Genomic DNA, 22,564 nt, shown 5'->3' with positions numbered 1-22,564 from the left:
TGTTGGATAAGAATATCGTATTGCAATATTAAACTTCCCAATATTTACCTCACATTCTTGAAGAGCCTCATCCCACTTTTGTTTTTGATTTATGAACTGTCACTGGTAGACATACTCAAAGTGTTCGTGACCATATCGCATGTTTAGTGTCTTTTCAAGTGGTTCGAAATCATCTGTCTCATATATGGCTATAGTTTGAAGCACATCAAAGGTATCTCCTCGTCGAAGAGTAGTAGTCAAGTTTACAGCTTTTTATTTTTAGGAGTATCTATTCGCTCTTGCTGCTAATTCAAAGTGTTTGATGTAGTTATTATATGACGATTTTCCGTCGAAAATTGGGACTTTAACACGAACAGAATCTCTACTCCATTCAAATGTGGTTCCAATATATTTCGTGTCGTTGTCTTGTCTCTACTGTAATTGATCGAATTTCTCTATCTGCTGTCCCTGCTTCCTTCATCTTCTTTTCAACGTCTTTCAGTTTCTTGAAATCTTTTCGAACAGCAAATCTTTTCGATTTTTTTTATATTTTCTTTAAAAGACAAAATATCAACAATAACTTTATTTTTCAATGAAGATATTTTATCGTTAAGAGAAGAAATATCGTTAAAACTTTATTTTATAATGAAACAATGGCAGTAGAAATTTTCAAAATATCAGCAAAAACTTTCTGAACATCAGAAGAAACTTTTGAAAAATTACAAGAAACTTTGTTTTTCGACGATGTAATATCACCAGAAACTATGTTTTCCAAGGAAGTGATTACACCAGAAACTTTGTTTTCCAACGATGTGATATCACCAGAAACTGTGTTTTCCAACGATGTGATATTAACAGAAACTGTGTTTTCCAACGATGGATTCATCAAGGCTGTATATTGTCTCCTCTTTTGTTCAACCTGTAAAGCGTACTCATTTATTAAGAAACACTTGATGGTACTACAAAAGAAACAATAATCAATAGAGTATTATTAAACAATATAAGGTATGCTGATGACCTATATTATTAACGACGACTTTGAAGTACCGGCGACGGTAGAGTAATAAACGATAAGGTACTTCAGAGGTTGAACAAATAGTGTAAGATAGGTATAGATAAAAATAGAAAGAATAAGAAAAAAAATGCAGATAGAAAATCAGTGGAATATTATGATATTGGCTACGAAAAATATGATATATATTACTACCGCGAAGAAATGGAAATAACACCAAAATAAATTTAAAAACACGCCAAAAATATGAAAAATGGTAAGGCTACAGGACCGTAGAAAATATCCACATAACTGAATAAACATATCCCTGACAAACTACTTCAGCTATTAGCTTATACCTTTGATGTATACATCAAAGACCAAGATCTACCCCAGAATGGAAATATGTATATATCAGCAATATATACAAGAATAACGGCGACAGAAAGTATTGTACGAATTGCCGAGAGCTTAGTGTAACCAACTAAATCTGTGGGATTTACAGGAAGATAATTGAAAGCCGATTTGAACATTGTTGAAATGACGCTGAAGATTAAAGTGACTTTCGTACTAGTTGTTTTTATATAGACAATGTTGCTTCGCACAGACTTAAAAAAGGAATGCACTCTTTTTGACCTAATAACACCTAGATACAGGGCCATTTAAGCAGAGGAATATATCTTTCTCTTTCTTTCCTCACTCTCTATCTCTCTCCCTCTTGTCGTTACCCCATTATTGAGGATCGTTAGTCATACTACAGTCGACTAAATGCTTCCATCGATTTCTGTTGTCAGCTGCCCTAAGCATTTCGCAGAATGAAATGCCTGTTAAATAACCGATTTTGTCAGCTCACCAAGACGATGACCGTTTCCCTACTCTCCTTCCTGAAACGTTTCCTGGGGAGATTGGTATTTTTAAATTATTGTTGTTCCTAAGGCTCATATGCCCAACGAACCGAAGAATTCGCTGTAGACAGGGAACATTATTGTTTTAATATTAAAATGGTTTACAATAAAACTGTTTATATTAAGCATTCTTCTCTTCGTGGCATCGATCTGCTGCATTGAGAGCATCGATCTTCTGGCGTTCTTGTGACCAAAGAGTCCAAATTTCAACACTATACAGAAATATTGAAAAGACTAATGTTTTAATAGTCGTATTTTCCTTCATAGTGGTGCAAGAGAAATATATACATTTTCTTTAGATATATGTATCTACATTAAGCGACTCATCGCGTTTTTGGTAATAGCAATTCATCTTCGAAACTCTTTTTCGTAACTCTTCCATGATTAGTAATCATAGAAACTAAGTAGTGAAAACATTCTTCATAAACGATTCAGCATTTATTGCTCTTTTGAGCTATTAGTGTAATGTCATTAGCGAAGCTTAAGTTAGAGTTTTTTCTTCCAGCCACTAACAGTCCACCCTTTTGGGGACTTTCTCATAACAAATTCACAAATTAGATTGGTGGTGTGATAGGACTCATCCTTCTCTGACTCTCCTGTCTGTTTTAAAACGACTTAAAAACTTCTGATCTAACCTTACCTAAAAGCGGAATATCGGCAGTACAAAATTTGAAGAAATTTGTTTCTTAGCTTAAGTATGAGTGTTAATTCTCGTGTCTATCGTTTTTGGTGTGTCTGATTCTCCTCGGTTCTATTTTTCTTTAATTTTATAAATATCTATAAAATATCTAATCCAAGTTTCCGTTCGTACGTAATTTGATTCTTGTAATTCGGAAATCGTTTTCAGAATACAAATTTGAATTTTAAGAACGACTTCTGAAGTGGAAGTCTAAACGTCAAAATACACTGAAATTGTGTTAATTCCCGGTAAAGATACTAAACAATATTAAAATGCAGTAAAAAATAGCTTCAGAACGACATCACTTTTATCTACCCGAACAATTTTTTTCTAATTTTCAGATTGCACGTTTAATCTGAGTTTTCTCGTAGGTAGCTAAAAACCAGTTTAAGATCTGGAGCGGTGCCAACACCCACTTTATTTTCAAATATTTAGGTTATGACTCAAATACATTTTGTCCTCTAGAGGGTACAGACAAACTGATTATAAACAAATGAGAAATTTGAGTTTTTCCTATGAATTTCTCTGGTGATTATAAATTAAGATGAGTTTATTTTCTTTATTGCTTTTCGCACGAAAGTATAAATCGTATGTAATGTTATAAAAACAAATCGCATATAAAGGAAATGAGAAATAATAAATAACTCGAAAAGGATGCTGAAAATATTAAAGTTCCGATGAAAAATAATTTTTAATAAATAAAAATAAAGTAAAATATCCTTTATGAAATCTATACTTTATTCGGTATTGAGAGGGAGAGATATAGACAGTAAGAGAGGTAAAAACTACAATTGTGTACCCATGCAAAATGATTAAAAAGTGAACCAAATATTTAATAAGTTTCTATAAATATTTACAACTGAAATACAACCCAAGCTTTTCTTGTTTGTCTTTCTCATTATATTTTTATTAACATAAAGCTAATAATAACTAGTTGGGATGAAGAGAAAATAAAAGAAGATTTGACAAATTCCATAAAAAACAGCTAAAGGAAGAAGTAAATATAGAAAGAGCAATAAAACTAGGGCAGCAAACTTGTTTGCTACAAATAAAAGAACACGTGGAAAAAAATAAAATTATACAAAAAAAGAGTCGGCTGAAAAAGCTAAAGGGTGAAAAGGTACCTATTCATAAATAATGATCTAACAACCAAAGAAAGAGAAATGAGAAAAGACATATCCGAAAACTGTAAAGAACTTTGGAAAAATGGTAAAACGGTAAAAGTAGGTTTTAAAAAGATTATATTAGACGGAGAGGAATGTTGATGGGAAAAGATAGGCGTTTTTAAAAATATTGGGATGCAAAAAACGGGGAGTACCGGAGATGAAACAGAAATCGGAAAAACGGAGACAATTGGTGGAAAAAAACAAGGGATGTGATAAAGAGAAAACCCTGGCAATGACAACGGACACGAATAAATTAAATCAGAGAACTAAAAACATAAAACACATAGAATCTTCAAGCAAGAAAAGAAATGAGCATACCATTTGGAAATTTGGAGCTTGGAACATAAAGAGCATAAATGGTAAAGAAATGGAACAAGTAGAGAAGTTTGATTCCAGAATTAAGTATACTAGCAATATCAGAGATCAAGAAAAAAGGACAAGGAGAAGTAGAAATGGATAATAATCATATCTTAATATGTAGCGGAGTATCAGATGATGAAAGAGCAGCTGCAGGTGTAGATCGTATTATACATAAAAGACTGGAAAAACAGATAACTTCTGGAAAACATGGTTAGTAGTATATGGACCAAACGAAGATGATAACGCACAAAGCAAAGATAAATTTTGGGAAGAATTAACGTTTGCAACAGGATCCGCAAAAGGAGAATTATACATTTCAGGGGATTTCAACAGTAGGGTAGGAATAAAAGACGAAATATAAACTAGACATATAGGACCACATGGAGAAATAACTAGGAATAACAATGGAAGGAGATTGTTAGAATTTTGCACTTTTAACAATATGGCAATAACTAATACAATTTTAAACACAAGGAAATCCCCATGTATACTATAGAAGTAAAGAGTCGGAATGAAAAATCCATAATTGACTGTATACTAGTTAAAAGCAACGATAGAAGATAAGTAATGGATACAAAAGTACAAAGTGGACCAGAAATAGGCAGCGACCATTACATGGTAGCAACAAAGATACGAGCAGAAATAAAAAAGAAGAAAAAGACTAGTACAGAAAAGGAAAAAATAAAGACCTAAAATAAGAAATAAAGAAATGACAAAAATATTTGAGAAAAAGTAAACGAAAAACTTAGAACAATAAAAAAACAGATGATAAAAATGATATAAACAACCTATGGAATAACCACAAGCACCTGCTATCTACTGAATGCAGCTAAGGAAGTATGCAAAACAAGTAAAAAAGACTCAACAAAGAAACGGACAGCATGGTGATCCGAAGAAAGAAAAAAGCAAGAAAAAGAAAAGAATAATGGATGGTTACAATATCTGAAAGATAGAACAAATGAGAAGTACAGTAAATATAAAAATGAAACAAAAAAGGTAAAAATATTGGTAACAGCAGCAAAGAGAGACAATTGGGAAAAGTTCGGAGAGAAAATGAAAGAAGATAGCAAAAGTAACCTAAAGCTATTCTACTGAACCCTGAAGACGATAATAACACAAAAAACATGAAATATACAGCATTAAAAATAAAAATGAAGAGTTCATTACAGAAACAAAAGAAATAGTTAAAAGAAACAACACTTTGAAAAACTGCTAACGGATATAAACCAAGACGAGATATGAATGAATGAATGAAGAACAAAATAATATATTGGAAGATAATACAGAAAACTCAATAAACGAGGAAGAACTAGAAGAATCAATAAAAACGTTGAAGTATGGAAAAGCTCCTGCAGTAGATATAATAACAACAGAAATTATAAAAAACATTCATTCAAACAAATCATTCCGATAATGATAAAAGTGCAGTTTTTGCGTGACATGCGGGACGTCCTGCGGGACAAAGTTTCCGCAAAAAAATCGCTGTCCCATCCCGAAGCCAAAATCGATGTCTCGTGGGACAAAATGCTGGACAAAGTGTGAGACGGGACGCCCCGTGTGCAACCCTATTTGACATGTATAAACTAAATTACGTAATTAACCATTCAGGTGAATAAATCTTTATTCCACAATAGGGTAAACTAATTAAAAAAATAAATACCATAATACGATTTTTAATTATTTATATTGTTTCACTATGTTTATATAATTACATTAATTAAAAGTAACTCTCAGAGTACACTTCCAAAAATCTTATCAATTTATATATAGCGTATTTAATAAATGTATCAACTGGCCCATTAGCTCAGTTGGTTAGAGCGTCGTGCTAATAACGCGAAGGTCGTGGGTTCGATCCCCCCATGGGCCAAACTTTTTTTATTTATATATCAATTTTTATTTCAATACTTTTTTTTTAATTCTGCATTTTTATTTCAATTCTCGTAAAAAAATTAGTTAATCTTAAAAACGCCACTTTTGTTAGTAGTTCGACTCTCCATGGAACTAAATTTTGGTATTTGGCAGTGATGCCAGGTCCAGAATGAATCGGGAGAGAGCATGCGATATAATATTAATTAATTGATTAATCATGAAAAACGAATATAAAATGGTAAAATAACGAGAAAAATAATATAACAAAAATATACTTTTAAAAGCTTTCTCTATATATTTGAAGCATACATGAACATATATACAATCTAAGGACATGACAACACTGCCAAACGCCAATATTTCGTTCTGTAAGCTTCATTTGTGGCTATGTTCACCGGAATGTATTATGAACGATGTTCCTACTTCTTTTGCTGTTGGTATTAGAGGTGTGCTTATTAGTTCTTTTAGACGAACTAGTTCAAGAGAACTATTTCACAAAAATGAACTAGTTCAGTGAACTAGTTCGCGAAAGAACTATTTGTAGGACCGAAATCGAAATCCACATAACTGGTTGCCAGATGTCTCGTCTTATCATCACACAAGCTCGGCGCTGGCCGCGCGTTTTCTTCGGTTTTCAGTCAGTCTTTCACTCTTTCACTACCGTACAAGTAGTTCGGGGTCGGAACCATTTCTTTCGATCGTATGTTTAGGTTTAAATGTTTTAAATTTATTTCTCAAATGTTTTGCAAATAACATTTTTTTTATTTGCAAAAAATTATTAAGATTTGTTTTTTATTAACCGTTTTAAATATAAATATGGTTCACGTATGATTTTTATATTTTTATATTTACGTATATTTAAACTCATAGGTATCTAAATTAGGTTATTTCTAAAAGAACCTTACAAAAAAAATCAATGAATTTTCTAGGAACATTAAATAACACATATTCATTCTCACTTTTACATAAAATTATATTTTATGTAGATGAATCAATCATTTTAACCACAACTTAAAATTGTTATTTCAAAATTACAATACGAGAAACAACACAGCATGTCAACGTTCAAGCCAATGCATGGGCATAAGATCCGAACTATTATGATATTAAGATAAGACTGTTTATGTTATTGTCACGTTCATAAGAATTATGATCTGTTATCTGAGGCTAATTGACACTTCTTTTTTTAAACTAGTCAGTCCATCCCATTCTCAAAGTAATAAATATATGATCTCATTCATTCATTATTTTCTTCTTTAAAAGTTGAGACACAATTTATAATGCAAATCGTTCGCAGTGAACTAGTTCTATGAAAATTAATGAACTAGTTCAATTAGTTCAGTTGAAAGAATCGTTCATTTGAACTATTTCGATGGTGAACTACACATCTCTAGTTGGTATTCTTTTCTTCTCGGCTCACAGCCACAGCATATGGAACAAATAACTGCGCTATGTCACAAATGCGCTGTGTGAACAAATAACAGATTGTGACAGATGCAATATTAACCTCAAAAATTCAAATTCAAAATATTTGGTAACGTTTTCAATGGGTAGGTAAATACTTTTGTTGTGGATGTATGTTAATTTATTGTTTAACTCTTATATATCTTTTGATCCTAGATGACGAAGTTGATGTTAAAGAATGCATAGAACGGATGATAGAGTTGAGAAAAACAGTCCCTGCTTTAGTTTACCAATCACATAAGATGATATACAGACATCATAAAGAACAGTTAAGAAAACTCAAAATAGATTTGCCAGATTCGGTGATAAAATGTGAAATACCCAATGATGTTATAGGAAAACTTGAAGAATTGAAAAATCATAGTGTTAGTATGATAGAAAATAAGAGGCTAATAAAAAACTAAACTGGTGTAGACACATTTTTTGAGAGACAAAGAATTAATGTATTACAGGTGTATGTTGAACAGGAGATACTGTAGTAAGATTTCTTTCAGGCAGTATTAATTTATATTAAGTATCCTACTAAACAAATTATCTGAATACACCGTTTATATTCAGGTAAAATTATATAGTGGTGCACACTCTGGTAGAGTCCATTATCAATATTTTCATAGACTCGTAACTGTAATTGATAGAGTGTAACATGAAAAAAGGTCTCTTTTTAGAATGCCTGCATGCAAAAGGTCTATATTCTTTTTAGAATGCATACATGCTAAGGTTACCACAAGAAGATCTGTTTCATGATTCAGTAAGTCTGAAAAGCACCTTCTTATAAGTTTTTTATACATCAATAGTTCTTGAGTAAATTTTCCTGTCTTTAATGATTTTTCTACTTTTTAGAGAAAATTTTCATCATTGATGGAGTTTTTATATATACAAAAATTAATGGATCCTGTCAAAGATTTGCCTAACTTATGAGATGTGTTATGAAGTATATGTACTTTAATTCCTAATCTTCTTATGCTTTATATCCATCATCAAATGTTTCATTTCTTCTAAACTTTTATTTTGTGTTGTTCCCAGTTTTTTAATTTTATTTTCCCAACTTTACCTTGATCTGACCTTTCTTTTTCTTCCCTTCTGTTTTGGTTGTTACACTGTATTGTTGAGTTGCTCTTCTAATATCTCAATTTTTTCTGTTGGTCCCACCTTGCCTTTACTGTAATATTTCGTAGATATTTAATCTACATCACTTAATTATTAGATCAAGATTATTTTACAATTTTGGGTTTCCTGTGTAATATGTTTTTCAAGTTATGTTTATCATTTGTTGCTTAGCAAACTGTGTATTCAGCTTGTTTCTCGTTCTAATATATTTTGTGTTTGTTTATTTAATCTTTTCTCCATTATTCTTATATCTGTTACTCCAGTGAATAAGTGGTCAAGTCAACGTTGCATAGTTTTCAGGAGACAACTTACAAGTTTTGACAACATGTCATAAATCCATTTTATATGAAAACTTTACAAAAAAATATGATAGAATACAAACTTTGGTCTCATTCTGTAACTACTAAATGATTAGGATAATGAGATATGAGACTTAACCATTTATTCACCATTGACTTACCTTGTTATTCACCTCAATATATTAATGAAAATAAGCCAATCTATGTATTTTATTTTTTGGTTTAATGACTTAAAACACAAAAAAATGATATTTCTTCATTTAAAATTTAACAAAAACAGTTTTACAGTAAGTTTAAAAACATTTATTCTAAATTAAGTTGTGTATCTTGGTCAGGATCCAATTCCTCCAGGTCAGGATCATTGGCGACATCGTTTTTCATTTTCAGGTTTTGATAAAATGCGTGGAATGAAGGATCTATTAAAGGCAATAAAGACAATAAGTCTTTTTTCTTTTGTGTGGCTATCGGCACTGATTCGTTGTTAATGTGAGGTAAACTTTATTGTTTTGAAACGATCTTCTTGTCTTAATGAGCATTTAAATGAAATTTGGCCACCGCTTTGAGCATATTGAAGCCATTGGACAGCTTTTCACAGAAACTGTTCGCCATCAATATCAATTTTTTTAATAATGTAAGGGCCATGTTTCGTCACAAGTGAATTGAAATCAAAGAAATTCTCTTTCAACATCATCACAATTTCAAAGGGATTTTTCTATTTAGCAATTCTGATTAACTTTGCCCAGTCGTTAAGATGATTTATTTTTAAATTGGTTTTTTTCTTGGTCCTTTCAATAACGGAGTGGTCAGTATGTGTATGACCACTAATCAAAAATTTGTGGTTGATCTTCAGGTTTGAATTTTGATTAACAAAATTAAGAAACATTAATGCAACGATATTATTTTTATTCTGACCGCCACATGTATCAGAATAAAATGTTACTTCCGTTTTTTCAGAGGACAAGTGTGTTAAAAATGATTAAGGCATGAGGCGATTTCAGTGGCTCCCCTGCCAGATATGGTTTCATCCCACAAGTAGCAAGTTGCTTTGTCTGTTACCATGTCATGCACCGTGAGGTTAAAGCTCCACAGCTGCCTCTTGTAGAAAGAAACTGAGGTTGTAAGGTAAGGGGTAAGCAGGCACTGTTACAAGTCAAATGCATAAACTCCTTTCGATTGATTTTCTTTAGCAATTGCCTTGTCTCCACTTTTCTGCTCATAAGCAAATTGAGCCATGTTATGATGTTCGTCTCTTTCTGCTATTAATTTTGTTTTAGTTTCTCCTGACGACAATTTAATTTGTACATCAAAATTATCACATTTGTGACATGTGTCCTGCTTTGGTTTTTTAGAAGCTAAACCTAAATCACGAAAAATTTTAGTGTAAATAGTTAGACAAACAGAAGATGCTCATCCTTCCTTATACAAATCAAATATTTTCGAAATAGTCAAATTGGATGGTAAAAATTTTTCATTGGTTCGATTTCGACAATAGTGGCTTTCGTAAGTGGGGAATGACAAAATATGGGGCTTGACATCTTGCAAATCTTTTAAGCTCCATTTACTTGAAGGCGAGGCCATATCTCGTTGGTCTTTTTGTATTATACCATTTGCAGAAATTTTCTTTTTTCTATTACTAATTGGACAAAACCTTTTGTTTCACCCAATATATTTTGGAAACAATATCTGCATACTTTTACTTTTTGTTTATCAATTATTAAATGGTAAGAGCAACTGCATGACCTGTCTTTTTTTGGATTAGTAATATTTTTTTAGTCTTTTTGTCATTTATTTCTATCAAAGAACCAACGTAACTCATCCTCTTGTTTCTACTTCCTAAATTCCAATATTTTTCAAAGCAAACTTTTTTATCATTTTCTGTTATCCTCTCATTGCATTTCATTCTACATGATTTTAAAGTACTCATTGTTCTTTCAGAAATTATTTTTCCTTTTTCAGTTTTATATGATTTTCCTAAATTTCTCAATTTTTTGCATTCAGCTCTTTGACGTCTGGATCTCCCCTTTTTAATATATATATTATTATTAGTTCTTACCTCAAGAACTTCAGTGTTACATGAATTGCTTCCATTGTTGTCTTCTTGGCACAGAATTGTTTTTGACGTGACAACGTCTTAAATTAGGTTGTGGCTCGGAGTCATTCATGAAAAAGTGTAACGCCCGCTCACGTCTGTTACAGTGAGTCACCGAACGAGAGAGAGGCCCGCCGGACCGGCGAATGCCTTGCGTCTCTCTCCCACTCAAACATGATCGGTCCGCTGCGCGCGCAGCAAGGCGCGTTGAATCGGTGCGTGCTTCCGTGCTTGTGCGATCATCGTCCTATCCTCAACAAAATCACTCAAATAGAAATTAGTTAAGTTTAAGTTTACATGTACAATGTTTTAGTAAACAAAATATATTTCTATAGTTAAAATTTGTGCAATTCTTATTTTCATTCAATTCCTTGTTCCTATTGTGCAATTTAATAATATTCATATCAATAAATATTCTACCGAGAAAAAGACGTTGTCACGTAAAATTTTCGCCCGTAAAACCGACTTTACAGGCAACCGATTTTTTTCGTCCGCTTAGGGTTGGAGGTTCCTTCATCTGAAGAGCTTGAATATCCGGGTTGTGGTAAATAAATCGGATAAGCAATGCTATCATCTGAATCGAAAACTTCCAACACATCAATGGCAACATTATTACTAGCTGATGATGTATTTGCGGCATCCACATCTAAAACAAAGAACTGTTCTAAAACTGTTTTGTAGAGATCTAAATAAATACCTTACCTTGCATTAAATCGCTATCATTATTGTCTTTTAGTTTGTCTGAATCAAAAACAGGCAGCACAATCTTTTTTGTCAAAAGCTTTTTCTTTTAATTCTCTTAAAAAATGTTGATCGGGAATCCATCTTTTAAAGACAATCTAGAAATACTATGAAGACCTAATGTTATCGGGCACAGAATAAAAATAAAAATGAATGTAAACTTTGAATTTAACCTCGACAATAATATCGTTACATGAGCTTGTACTTCCCCGAATAGTGTTCTTTAAAAATTCAATAAATGTACATACAACGCTATCTAACGACTAGTATATAAACTACGCTGTATCTGCTAGATAGATATCTTCTTTAGATTGTAAATTAGTCAGAACATTTCATGATGTAATAACTATAATAAAGTTAAACCAGTTATGCACAGTGGACCAAAATACGTCAAATCGTGTTAACCTGTTAAGCACAGAAAATAATTATTGGTCATAACTGGGCAGGTCAATTAACCGTTTATTTACTAAGACATTATTTTATTATGTTTTTAGTTAAATTGACTTAATCTAAAGAGTAGGTACATCAATTTCAAAGATGCCCAAAAATACACATGTGTATAACCTTGGCTAGAGTCCGCTTACAACTTTTAGGTTAGGTTAGGTTGTTACACTGTACAAACTTAACTACTTATTCAGCACATCCGAGAAGTCATTCTGTACTCATTAGTGCACTAAACCCATTTTTTCAAAAAATCGACCACTTATTCACTGGAGTAACAGATATACACCTTAAAGCTAATTGCTGAAAGTAAAATAGCTTAGTAAATTTCTTGTTTAATCTGGCCACCTTTTTTTAGATCATTATTAATATATATGTTCTTCCCGTTGTTTTGATATTTTCTTTAACAAAAAGCTGTTTTACTATTTCCAAAATCTGTTACAGTCTAGGAATTTCAGATTCAATCTGATATATTCCACTACTTTTCCTATCTTAATCTTTTGAAGGGCTTTTTATAGTCCCTCCATATTTATAAACTATTATTTTCTTCAAAAGCTTGTTCCCAGAAAGTTTTACCTATTAACAAATCTTCGTCATATTAACCTATAACCTATTAATAAATCATACCAAAAATCAAGCATGTTCTGTCCATTTTTAGTCTTCATATTTTTCGTAAATAACAAAATAATAGAACAAGTGATGAAAACTGAACACTTGGGAATAAAACTCTCAAGCTACGGAAAAGTGGAAGAAGAAGTACAAAAACAAGTGAACATGGCAAACAGAGCAGCAGGATGTCTCAACAACACAATCTGGAGAAACAAATACCTCACAACGGAAACGAAAACCAGGATATACAAATCAACAATAAGACCGATAATGACGTACACACTGGAAACAAGAGCAGATACGGCGAAAACACAAAGACTACTGGAAACAACAGAAATGAAAGTCTTACGAAAAATAACAAACCAAACTCTAAGAGACAAAATAAGAAGTGAGGAAATACGAGCGAGATGTGGTATAGAGGAAATAAACGCGTGGACCAAAAGAAGAAAAGTGGAATGGAATCAACACATCGAAAGAATGACAGAAAACAGAATAGTACGAATAGCAAGAGACAAATCGCCAAATGGAAGAAGATCATTGGGACGACCGAGGACAAGATGGTCAGACAACGTCAATTGAGCCTAAAAACCGAAGTAAAACAGGCATTTTGCCTATTTATAAAGTAGGGAGAAGAAGAAGAAGATATTTTTCTGTACTTTCTTGTATCATTCTTCTTCTAAGGGTGCCTATCTTCTATGGTGTTGGAGAACACATCTTATTCTATTCACTGCAGTTTGAAACAGATCAGTTGACATTAGACCAGTCCATTTCCTAAGATTGGTCAACCACAATATATGTCTACATCCAGGGCGTGTCTTGTCCTCAATCTTGACTTATAAGCTGTGTTTCTTTGGCTTAGCCTCTAGAGAATAGTTACGTTAGTTGTGTGATGTATATGTGCCCCCTAACATACATCGGTAGCACCACCACATTTTAAATACCTCTAACTGTTTTATGGCATCTTCTGTAAGACTCAAGCTTTTTACTGAGTAGAGATGTAAACATAAAACTAAAGATGTAACATCTAAGAATCATTATATGAATTTACATATGAAAATGAAATAATTTAAAACAGTCAGTGCCTTACACCAGTTTAGCATCGAATGTCTCATGAGTGTTTGTTTTTGTATTATTTTGAATTTTAACAATATATTTACCCTTTTAGGATTATGAACACAATAAGAAGATGTATGAGCAAATGAAGCTTCTCGATATTTTAAGATCAAAGAATTGTGCCATTAATAAAATAATTGATGAAATTTATTCTGATATTTTCTTTATATCACTTCTTCACTTTATATCACTCAATTTTTTTAAATTGTACTCCTTTCATTTGCACAATCGTGTCTAGAGAAAAAACTAGGAAGTCGTAAATTTTTCTTTTTCCTTTTTTTGAGAAAAATTGTTGTAAAGTTTGTGATTGGATTCCAAATATCTTTTATGTTTCATCTTTTTTGAACAACTAAATTTCTTAGTTCAGAAACGGTTCAGAGATAAAAAACTGGGAATATTAGAAGATTTATATTTCTTGTATGGAACAAACAGATTTATTCCATCATACGATACCTCATCTAATTTGGAAACAAATACATTTAAATCATTACTATAGAGCGTTTCACGTTAAGAAAATAACATTGCGGAGATAGGGCCATGTATTTCTTATGGACGATAGAAGCGCAGCGATGCCATAATGAACACAAGCACGATTCAGGGCTGTATAATTTGTATTTTTCGTTTTCACAGACATGAATTAAATTAATGTTTTTTAACATAATTGACCAAAAGTGCCCATTCGAAACAAGAGATGAAAAGTAGGGAAAATGATTTTAATTAAATAAATAGTATTTACAAAAGATAATTTTATTTTATCTTATTTTAATTATAGTAACGACAGTTTATTTGTTTTTCGGTAAGAATATCATATACCATGAATCATAGAAATCAGTAGAAAATATTGCTTAGTTAAATCATGCACTTTGCCGGCTATTAAAGATTTAAAAGCAAATAAACGGACCGCTTGGAATGCATATATCTAATTACTAATTGCAACTTAAAATAATACGGTGTGCGTATGTCAGCGATTTTATGTCGTTCTCTGAGACTACATAATGATAATAAGGCTTTGTGGTTCTTCAGTTGTTCTGACTTTACAGTTAAATGTTAATTGAAAATGGAAATTCAAAAATATATCGACAATCTAGTAAACCACATGCCTGAGAGTTTTGGCAACACTGATCTCCATAAGCCTAATGTTATTTTCTTAACGTGAAACGCTCTATATCTATAAATTTATTCCAGTTAACTAAAGCAAAATGATAATTAAAGTTGCAAAAATTGACATTTTTGTAATCATAATAAAATTCTTCCAACTTAAGAGTATTACCCTCAACTGTCTTCAAATTTAAGCAGCAACTGTAAGAAACATTATGTACATTATCATTAAAAAGAGGATCATTGGATTTAACAAACAAAACGTCTTTAGCATTAGTAAATAAAAGATCTAAATAAATATTCATGTTGTTGGCTATAGTAGTCTCATATTTCGGCGAGACTGTGTAAAAATATATTTACCTATCTGTAATAAAAGCAGGCAATAAAAATTAAAATAAAAGTACTGTATCAGGAGTAGTTATAATTAAAATTATCAATGACTGAGATGTATAATAATACAAAGTTTTAATATTCTCATTGATATTTACATTCAGATGAGCCTGGTATTGTTTGAAAATATGGGTAGTCCCCCAGTTGAAGTTTTCATCAAACTATTGATCAGTACACGTGAACCAAGAGCCAATCAAAATATCGGATATCGCTATTATCCCAAATCATAAGGTTCGAAAGGACATTCTCTCATGTTCAACAACAGCACATTGATTATTTCTTAAAGCCAATAATTTTAAGTACAAAACTATAAACAATACTGGGTAATGAAGAAAGAGGAAGCCCAACTCAGGACATTCGAGAGAAAGATACTTAGAAAAGTATATGGCCCGGTGCAAGAGGAAGACGGCACATGGAGAATCGGGAGAAAAGACGAGGTTAATGAACTAAATGAAGGATATGACATTGTAAGATTTGTGAAAACTCAAAGACTATCATGCCTGGGACATGTTCAGCGACAAGAAGACACGAAAACGACAAAGATGATGTTACAGTGCAAGCCGGTAGGAAAGCCCAGGACGAGATGGTTGGATGACGTGGAAGACGACCTGAAAACGATGAATACAAAACAATGGAGGAGAAGAGTCCAAGAGAGATCTGAATGGAAGCACATAGCCAGACAGGCAAAGACCCATCCAGGGTTATGATGCCAAAAGAAGAAGATGAGACCTGGTGCTGGTATGATACTCATGCCACCGTGAAAAAAAGTTTAAAGAATAATAACAAAAAGTGTTCTAATTTTGTGACATATACTCTGGTTCTAATTCAGTACCGCCCAATAAAGGGTAGAAAATTATAATTTTACACTGCGGTGGAGAAAATGGATGGATCCACGATGTAGTATTAATATACTCGGTTCTCTATTCCCAGTCCGAACTCTTAGTCACAAACCATACATATTCCTAATACTTCATTACTTACAAATTTTTAACATATTATTTACTGGTCACATGTTTCTATAGGAATTTGTAAAAAATACCTAGAGCTAGGTTGGTTATCCTTAACCTACTCTTAGATACTCTAAAGTAAATAAACTCAATTAAAATCACAGTAGGTATGTGTACTAGTGATGTAACGAATATTCGCATATTTTTGCATATTCGCATTCGCGAAATTTGTGCGAATGTTTTGCGAATATAAATATGTATAAAAAAAAATAATTTGAAGATTAGGTTAATAAAATAAAAATCCATTCACTTCTCAGTTTTTTTATTAAGAAAACTCACTTTATTTTACAAGCTTAGAAAACAAAAAATAAATGATGCAGTTTAAACAAACAAAAACAAATTATTCTCTGAAATTTTTATTATCCAAAAGTTTTTAATTTTAGACAATCATCTTGAAAAAGTCTAAGAATTATTAAACTACAAATTAAAAATAGTCTATGTGTTTTTATGTAAACAGTTTAAACAAACAAACATAAACAGTTCGACTTCAGTTAGATAAGTTCAGATAAATTTATTAATGCAGCAATTTTTGGAACAAGATACATATTATAATGTACACTACACTGTAATGTAATACAGTACATGATTTGTATAATTTTATTGTTCTGAAAATTGCTGAATTACTAAATTTATCTGAACTTATCTTACTACACACCTCACGTAAATGAGACTGCCGGAGACAATTAAAATTGCCAAATTAAAAAAAAAACTGAATATTCGTATTCGCGAATGTCGGTGGCATATATTCGCATTCGCGAATGTTCAAAAACTGACTACATCACTAATGTGTACTTCATACTGTTAACAATTAAGTATATAAACACGATGGCCTGACTGTTTCTCCTAGTGGCAAGTGACTGCGACTGAAATAAATCTATTATACCCTGTATGGATATTCTTTATGTATAGAAATGTTAAAAATCGTTCTTGAACTTTTTCAATCATTTCTGAGTTTGAAAATACAGTATGTGACCAGATGTTTGAAGCATATTCCATATGTGGTCTTACCAGGGTATTATAGAGTTTTGTAATTGTGCTTATTCTGAATTTATTGCTATTTCTAATAACAAAAGGCAAGGTATGATGGGCTCTGTTAATTATTTCACAAAAGTGGATATTGAACTTCCTGTTTGTTTGAAATGTAATTCCAAGATCCTTCATAACACTCACTCGATCAGTATTAATATAATAATCCTCATTAACACTATTAAGTTTTCGAGTATATGAAACTACTGCACATTTTTTAACATTAAGAGTCAATTTCAAATAGTTGAACCATTGAATAACTGACCTTAGACCATCCCGCAATTTAACTGTACCTATCTTTCTTATTAGAGATTGTTTTAAAAATTTAAAATCATTGGCATATATTAAGCTGTTACAAGATTTAATACAAACTGGCAAGTCATTAATAAATAAAATAAAGAGCAATGGTCCAAGTTTGCTCCCTTGTGGAACTCCTGAGGATGACATCATGGTGAGAAAATCAATTACCTACTTTTACTATTTTCCTACCTGACAAATATGATTTTAATAAATTAAAAGCTTTTCTTAAGAGATCAAACTGTATCAGTTTACTTAAAAGAATACAGTAATTGACCTTATCAAATGCTTTTTCGCAATCAGTATATAGAACGTCCAACTGCGCCCTTGCCTCAATAGCCTTAGTAATATGTTTAGAGTAAATAAACGATGCCTTCAAAAATCTTAGCAATACTATTTAACAGGCTGATATGTCTAAAGTTTTGAATGTCATTTTTTTATCTTTTTTATGTATTGGAGAAATTGTTGCCATTTTTAAGATATCTGGAAAATATTTCTGTTCAATCGACATATTAAACAAAATCGCTAGTAATGTGAGAGTGCTAGTACTGTGACAATGTGTGCAGTCAGATGTATCATACACTGATACAAAATATTTAGCAAAGACACTTCTTGCAATATCAACAGGTGTATTAAACTTTGGGATTATATGGGAATTCCACTATATTTATATTTTGACTTAAAAAAAATCCACAATTTGTTTGGGTCAGCAACTACATAGTTTTCAAGTGAATGTTTGTATAATTTATACTCATATTTGGTTTGACTTTTAATATCAGTTCTTAAAAGCTGAAATTCAACACTCTTTGGGCGCCCTGAGGCTTTTTTCAAACACAAATGAGGAAGACTATTTTTCTTTTTAATTTTATGGACTAAATCTTGAAAGAACCAGTTCGGAACCTGGATGTAGAGGTGCTGGCCCTTATTTTGATTTTAGTAATAGAACAACTCAAAAATGTGTAAATTTTACTATAAAAAAACATTAAGCATTTCTAATATCCTGACATAAGAATAATGAGGACCAGTTATAATGAAAAATTAAATGATAAAGATGCCAGTAGTTACCTTGAGCATAGTTGTATGTAGATACCTTCTTGTTGCCTGGTAAATTACCTATTTCATTTACTCTAATACTAAAGATGAGAGCAGGGTGATATAATATACTCCTGCTACTATAAATTGTTCTAAACCATGCTTGCAAATAAGGAATAACTGTTCTATGTGATCCTGTTTTCACATCAATAGCTTGAATATGGGAACTCACTGCTATTAAAACACCTTCACCTCTAATTTTACTAATTTACCTCTTGGTTAATGAGTTTCTATCTACTATAAAAACATTAAACTGCAGAATGCATATTTCTTCATCATATTTATCAGATGTGAGCCAGCTTTCAGTAAGAAAAACTATATCATAAACAGAACATGAAATCCCATTATTAAGTTCATTCATTATAGTTCACAACCCACCAACATTCTGATAATATAACTAATGGAGTCAATTTATGTTTTTTATAGCAGCGCATTTGACAACTTTTGGACATCAATTAATATAGTGAATAGTATAGCTATTATTATTACCATGCTCTAATGTTTTCTTAAGTTCTTTCTGTGCTTTTTTGTACTGGTCTTCATAATATCTCCAAAAATTATTTTCGTATAACTCAATGAATAGACAATTTTATACATAAATTTTATTTATAAACAATTTATAAATGTGAATAAAGTCAGTCCAAGTTCCTATACAGAAAAATATAATATTGCTTATGAATATTCAAAGTTGTTGTCTGATATGTTTGTAAACAATTTTCAGTACTGCTAGCTGTGGTAAAATATCCTAAAAATTTTTAAATATTAGAATAATACAAGGTTTTTAATTTGCAATTTATGGTAAATTCAGGTAAAATTTTATGTAGTACCAATATATACTGAGTAGTCATACTCAGTTGGTAATACCACTACAGCTTTGTTATCTGTGGATGCAGCTTCTAGTACAATTTTAATATTTTAAGTTCTATCTGTAAAGGATTCAGTCTGAAACTTGTGCAACTGACCTCAGGTCACAATAAAATGGGTGGTCTTTTATTCTGTGCTAGGTAATTTGTTCTTGAAAATGATTTATCATGCAATAAAGAGTACCCTTTGCAATTTCTTATGAAAGAAAAAAATGTGTGATCAAAATTTAATGGTTAAATATTTCACTGTTTCTTAGCTTAGCACTATTGTGCACTTTACAACTTATATGCTGTGTGCACATCATTAATATTTACAGGACAACAACACAAATAACATACAATTAATGGGCCAAACATGTGGATGTACAGTAAATGCTAAATCAGCATAATTAAATGCAGGTAATAAGTAATTTAAATTTGTGATTAGGGAACAGTGGCACACCCAGAGGGGATTTCGGGGTTAAAACCTCCCGGGCACTATTCCAACATGGTGTCCAACCAAAACCCCACACAGGAAAATTCAGGGTGTGCCACTGTTAGGGAAATATCTATTTTATTGCTTGAATGTTTATATTGATACACTATTCAATAGTTTGAGGTTACATGCAAGAAAAGGTATTACAATATGTCACCAAAAAACAAATCCATTGCATATGTTTTACTTCTGCCATGCTATATGCTGATATAGAGACAATACTATACATATAATATAGAATGTTCATTTGAAGAGTAGCAAATAGTTGCTACTAACAATAAAATGATAACTTTGATGGTGAAAAGAAATATTTTTAGATATAGATCAATAGATCATATTATAGAGTGACAGAAACATATGCCATGTAGATAGAGCAGATTAGATGAAATAGAGGTGAGTAGTGTATTGTATAACTTCCAATGAAATATAATGGCAAATTCTATAAGACATTCATGAGAGAAAAGATACAATAAACAGCACTTAATGTGGAGTAGGTAAACAAAAGGAAGAATAATGGATATGTTGCAGATATAAGAATATTTAGATGGTTGATGATAAAAGTTAATAAAAGAATACATTTATTAGGGTAATAAATTGATTTGAACTCTAGGTGTAGCAACAAGTGATATCAAAATGGGAGAATACAGCTTAAGATGGTTAGGGCACATTTAATGATGAAATAATAAGCAAGAACAACAAGTAAAATTGTTAAGTTCCTATAAAGAGTTAATATTGATATGACCAAAGAAAGACATTTTAAAATAGAAGCCTACTCTTTATAAGTATAAAAGCAAAGAAAAAGAATGTTAATTAAGTGGTAGCAAACATAAGAATACATAACAATATTTAACAAGTTAAAAAATTAAAGTATACAAAAAGTGATTATAAGGATATTAATTCTTGATATACTTACTGTAAATAGTGGAACCAACTTTTCATTGTTCTTAAAATCTCTAACAAATAATGTCAACATAAATAATACTTTGTTCTAAAAAATGTTTTGGTTAATTTTTTGCTAATATTTCATTAAAACAATAGCTTACCCTAAAGATTACTTCATTAATAAAAATCTTTTGTACTTGTTCTCGAGGAAAAAACATCTTTCTTACACCAACCACTTGTTTTGAAGAAATCTCAATGCCCACATCTTTGATCAAGACTAGACTTTCTGGAAATGGGTAAAAATTAATAATATGAAAAAATATTTTAATTTATAATTTTTATTCATCATAATATAAAATTCTGGAACAACAATAGAAATGATTCAACTAACACAAAAGCAAAAAAGGGTTATATATATAATTCTTTCTGGAGTGGACTGACTTATGACAAATTAAGACAATTATTAGCTGGAGAGATGATATAACACATGACTATTTTTCATGTAGTCTCATTATTTCACAACATATTCTGTTTTCCAAATAAAAAGCCTACACTGGGTGATTTTTTAGAAAAGGGTCATTATTAATATTAATTATTTATTAGTAGAAACTTCTGCTTTAGCTTGTGATGAAAAAGAAAGTGTCATACAGTGACATTATGTGTTCTGTATGACTATTTTCAACTGTTAGATAGTCAAATTTAAATTTGGAACACAATATTTTGAGTAGATTATTATAATTAGTCCCAGTCGGAATCCAGGACAACATAGATTTGGGAAGATGTAAGTTAAGATTAAAAGATCTCACATGGGTCAATATATAGGTATGTACCTATATCAAAACCATAAAAATAGTAAACTCGAAATAAAAAACAATAAACAGACAAGATGGAAAAGGCAGCTTATTGAGATGAAAGATAGACACTGGTCATTCTTCAATTTCCATTAAAACTGTTAAATGGTGATATAATTTTGTTGTATTTACCATTACCTTCAGTAGTTATATTGCATGCTGAATACAAATACATCAACACCAGGCATAAAATTGTAAAAATTACATTAATGGAAAAAATATTGAACACCAAACAAATTAAATCAAGACTTGCTATTATAAATATAATTATACATTTCCTATATAGGCCTTTTCTACAATTTACTATTGTGATTTTTACACAGTGAGAAATTTCTTGTACATGTAAGTTAATTGGATTTCCATTTATATCTTTAAACTCAGTATATTTATTCTTCTCTTTAATTTCATCCATGGTTTAAACATTATTAGTCCAACCAAAACAATAAATAAGTTTGAACTTGAATGTTAGAATAGAATAAATTTAATTTAAATTTAAATTTGGGGTTAGGGTAGGGGTTTAGGTACTTATTCTACTTATTTTTGCTAAGTGCTAATTGAAAATTGAAGGTAGTCATTCAGCTACTTTCAATTTTATTATTTTTACAATACGTATGTAAATCGTTAAAGGGGTACAGAGCTGATTAAACCATAATTTGAAAGCATTTGCTAAGTTATTTAATGGAACTATTTGGATATTGATGTTTAGCTCGATAGTTCGATTTCTTTGAGCGGGACAGATAGACAATTAGACAGTTCTCAATTTTAGACAAA

The 22,564-nt window shown here is 31.2% G+C and overlaps 2 protein-coding genes and 1 non-coding gene across 4 annotated transcripts; 2 read left to right on the top strand and 1 right to left on the bottom strand.

The window, feature by feature from the left end:
• Nucleotides 1-5,873: 5,873 nt before the first annotated feature.
• Nucleotides 5,874-5,947, top strand: TRNAI-AAU (transfer RNA isoleucine (anticodon AAU)). Its single transcript has one exon. It is a non-coding gene; the product is annotated as a tRNA-Ile (tRNA).
• Nucleotides 5,948-7,348: 1,401 nt separating this feature from the next.
• On the top strand, nucleotides 7,349-14,050 carry LOC140451279 (uncharacterized). The gene is made up of 3 exons (XM_072545022.1): nucleotides 7,349-7,499; nucleotides 7,570-7,778; nucleotides 13,865-14,050. The coding sequence occupies exons 1-3, from the start codon at nucleotides 7,496-7,498 to the stop codon at nucleotides 14,048-14,050; spliced, it is 399 nt and encodes a 132-aa protein (XP_072401123.1). The 5' UTR covers nucleotides 7,349-7,495.
• A 5,287-nt stretch (nucleotides 14,051-19,337) lies between these two features.
• Nucleotides 19,338-22,468, bottom strand: LOC140450387 (uncharacterized). Of its 2 annotated transcripts, none has more exons than XM_072543984.1 (4): nucleotides 21,926-22,468; nucleotides 21,104-21,228; nucleotides 20,974-21,048; nucleotides 19,338-19,467 (listed from the first exon to the last, which is right to left on the bottom strand). In XM_072543984.1, exons 1-4 carry the CDS (start codon nucleotides 22,203-22,205, stop codon nucleotides 19,405-19,407), a joined length of 543 nt encoding a protein of 180 aa, XP_072400085.1. In that variant the 5' UTR covers nucleotides 22,206-22,468; the 3' UTR covers nucleotides 19,338-19,404. The 2 variants fall into 2 exon arrangements, with proteins under 2 accessions (XP_072400085.1, XP_072400086.1); XM_072543985.1 differs by having other exon boundaries at nucleotides 21,932-22,433.
• Between the last annotated feature and the right edge of the window lie 96 nt (nucleotides 22,469-22,564).

This window comes from Diabrotica undecimpunctata, chromosome 9 (assembly GCF_040954645.1).
Source record: "Diabrotica undecimpunctata isolate CICGRU chromosome 9, icDiaUnde3, whole genome shotgun sequence".
In the NCBI taxonomy this organism is placed as follows: Eukaryota; Metazoa; Arthropoda; class Insecta; order Coleoptera; family Chrysomelidae; genus Diabrotica; species Diabrotica undecimpunctata.
The sequence above is the reverse complement of the archived record's forward strand: the minus strand, read 5'-3'. Positions and strand labels throughout refer to the sequence as shown.

What these genes read in the sequence shown, in the direction of transcription:
- LOC140451279 (XM_072545022.1), top strand. An exon ending in AAGAATTGAAAAATCATAGT is followed by an intron (nt 7,779 to 13,864) that starts GTTAGTATGATA and finishes TTACCCTTTTAG; the next exon opens with GATTATGAACACAATAAGAA.
- LOC140450387 (XM_072543984.1), bottom strand. Translation starts at nt 22,205, where the DNA reads ATGGATGAAATTAAAGAGAAGAATAAATATACTGAGTTTAAAGATATA. An exon ending in TATAACTACTGAAGGTAATG is followed by an intron (nt 21,229 to 21,925) that starts GTAAATACAACA and finishes ACCCATTTCCAG; the next exon opens with AAAGTCTAGTCTTGATCAAA. An exon ending in TTAATGAAGTAATCTTTAGG is followed by an intron (nt 21,049 to 21,103) that starts GTAAGCTATTGT and finishes AACATTTTTTAG; the next exon opens with AACAAAGTATTATTTATGTT.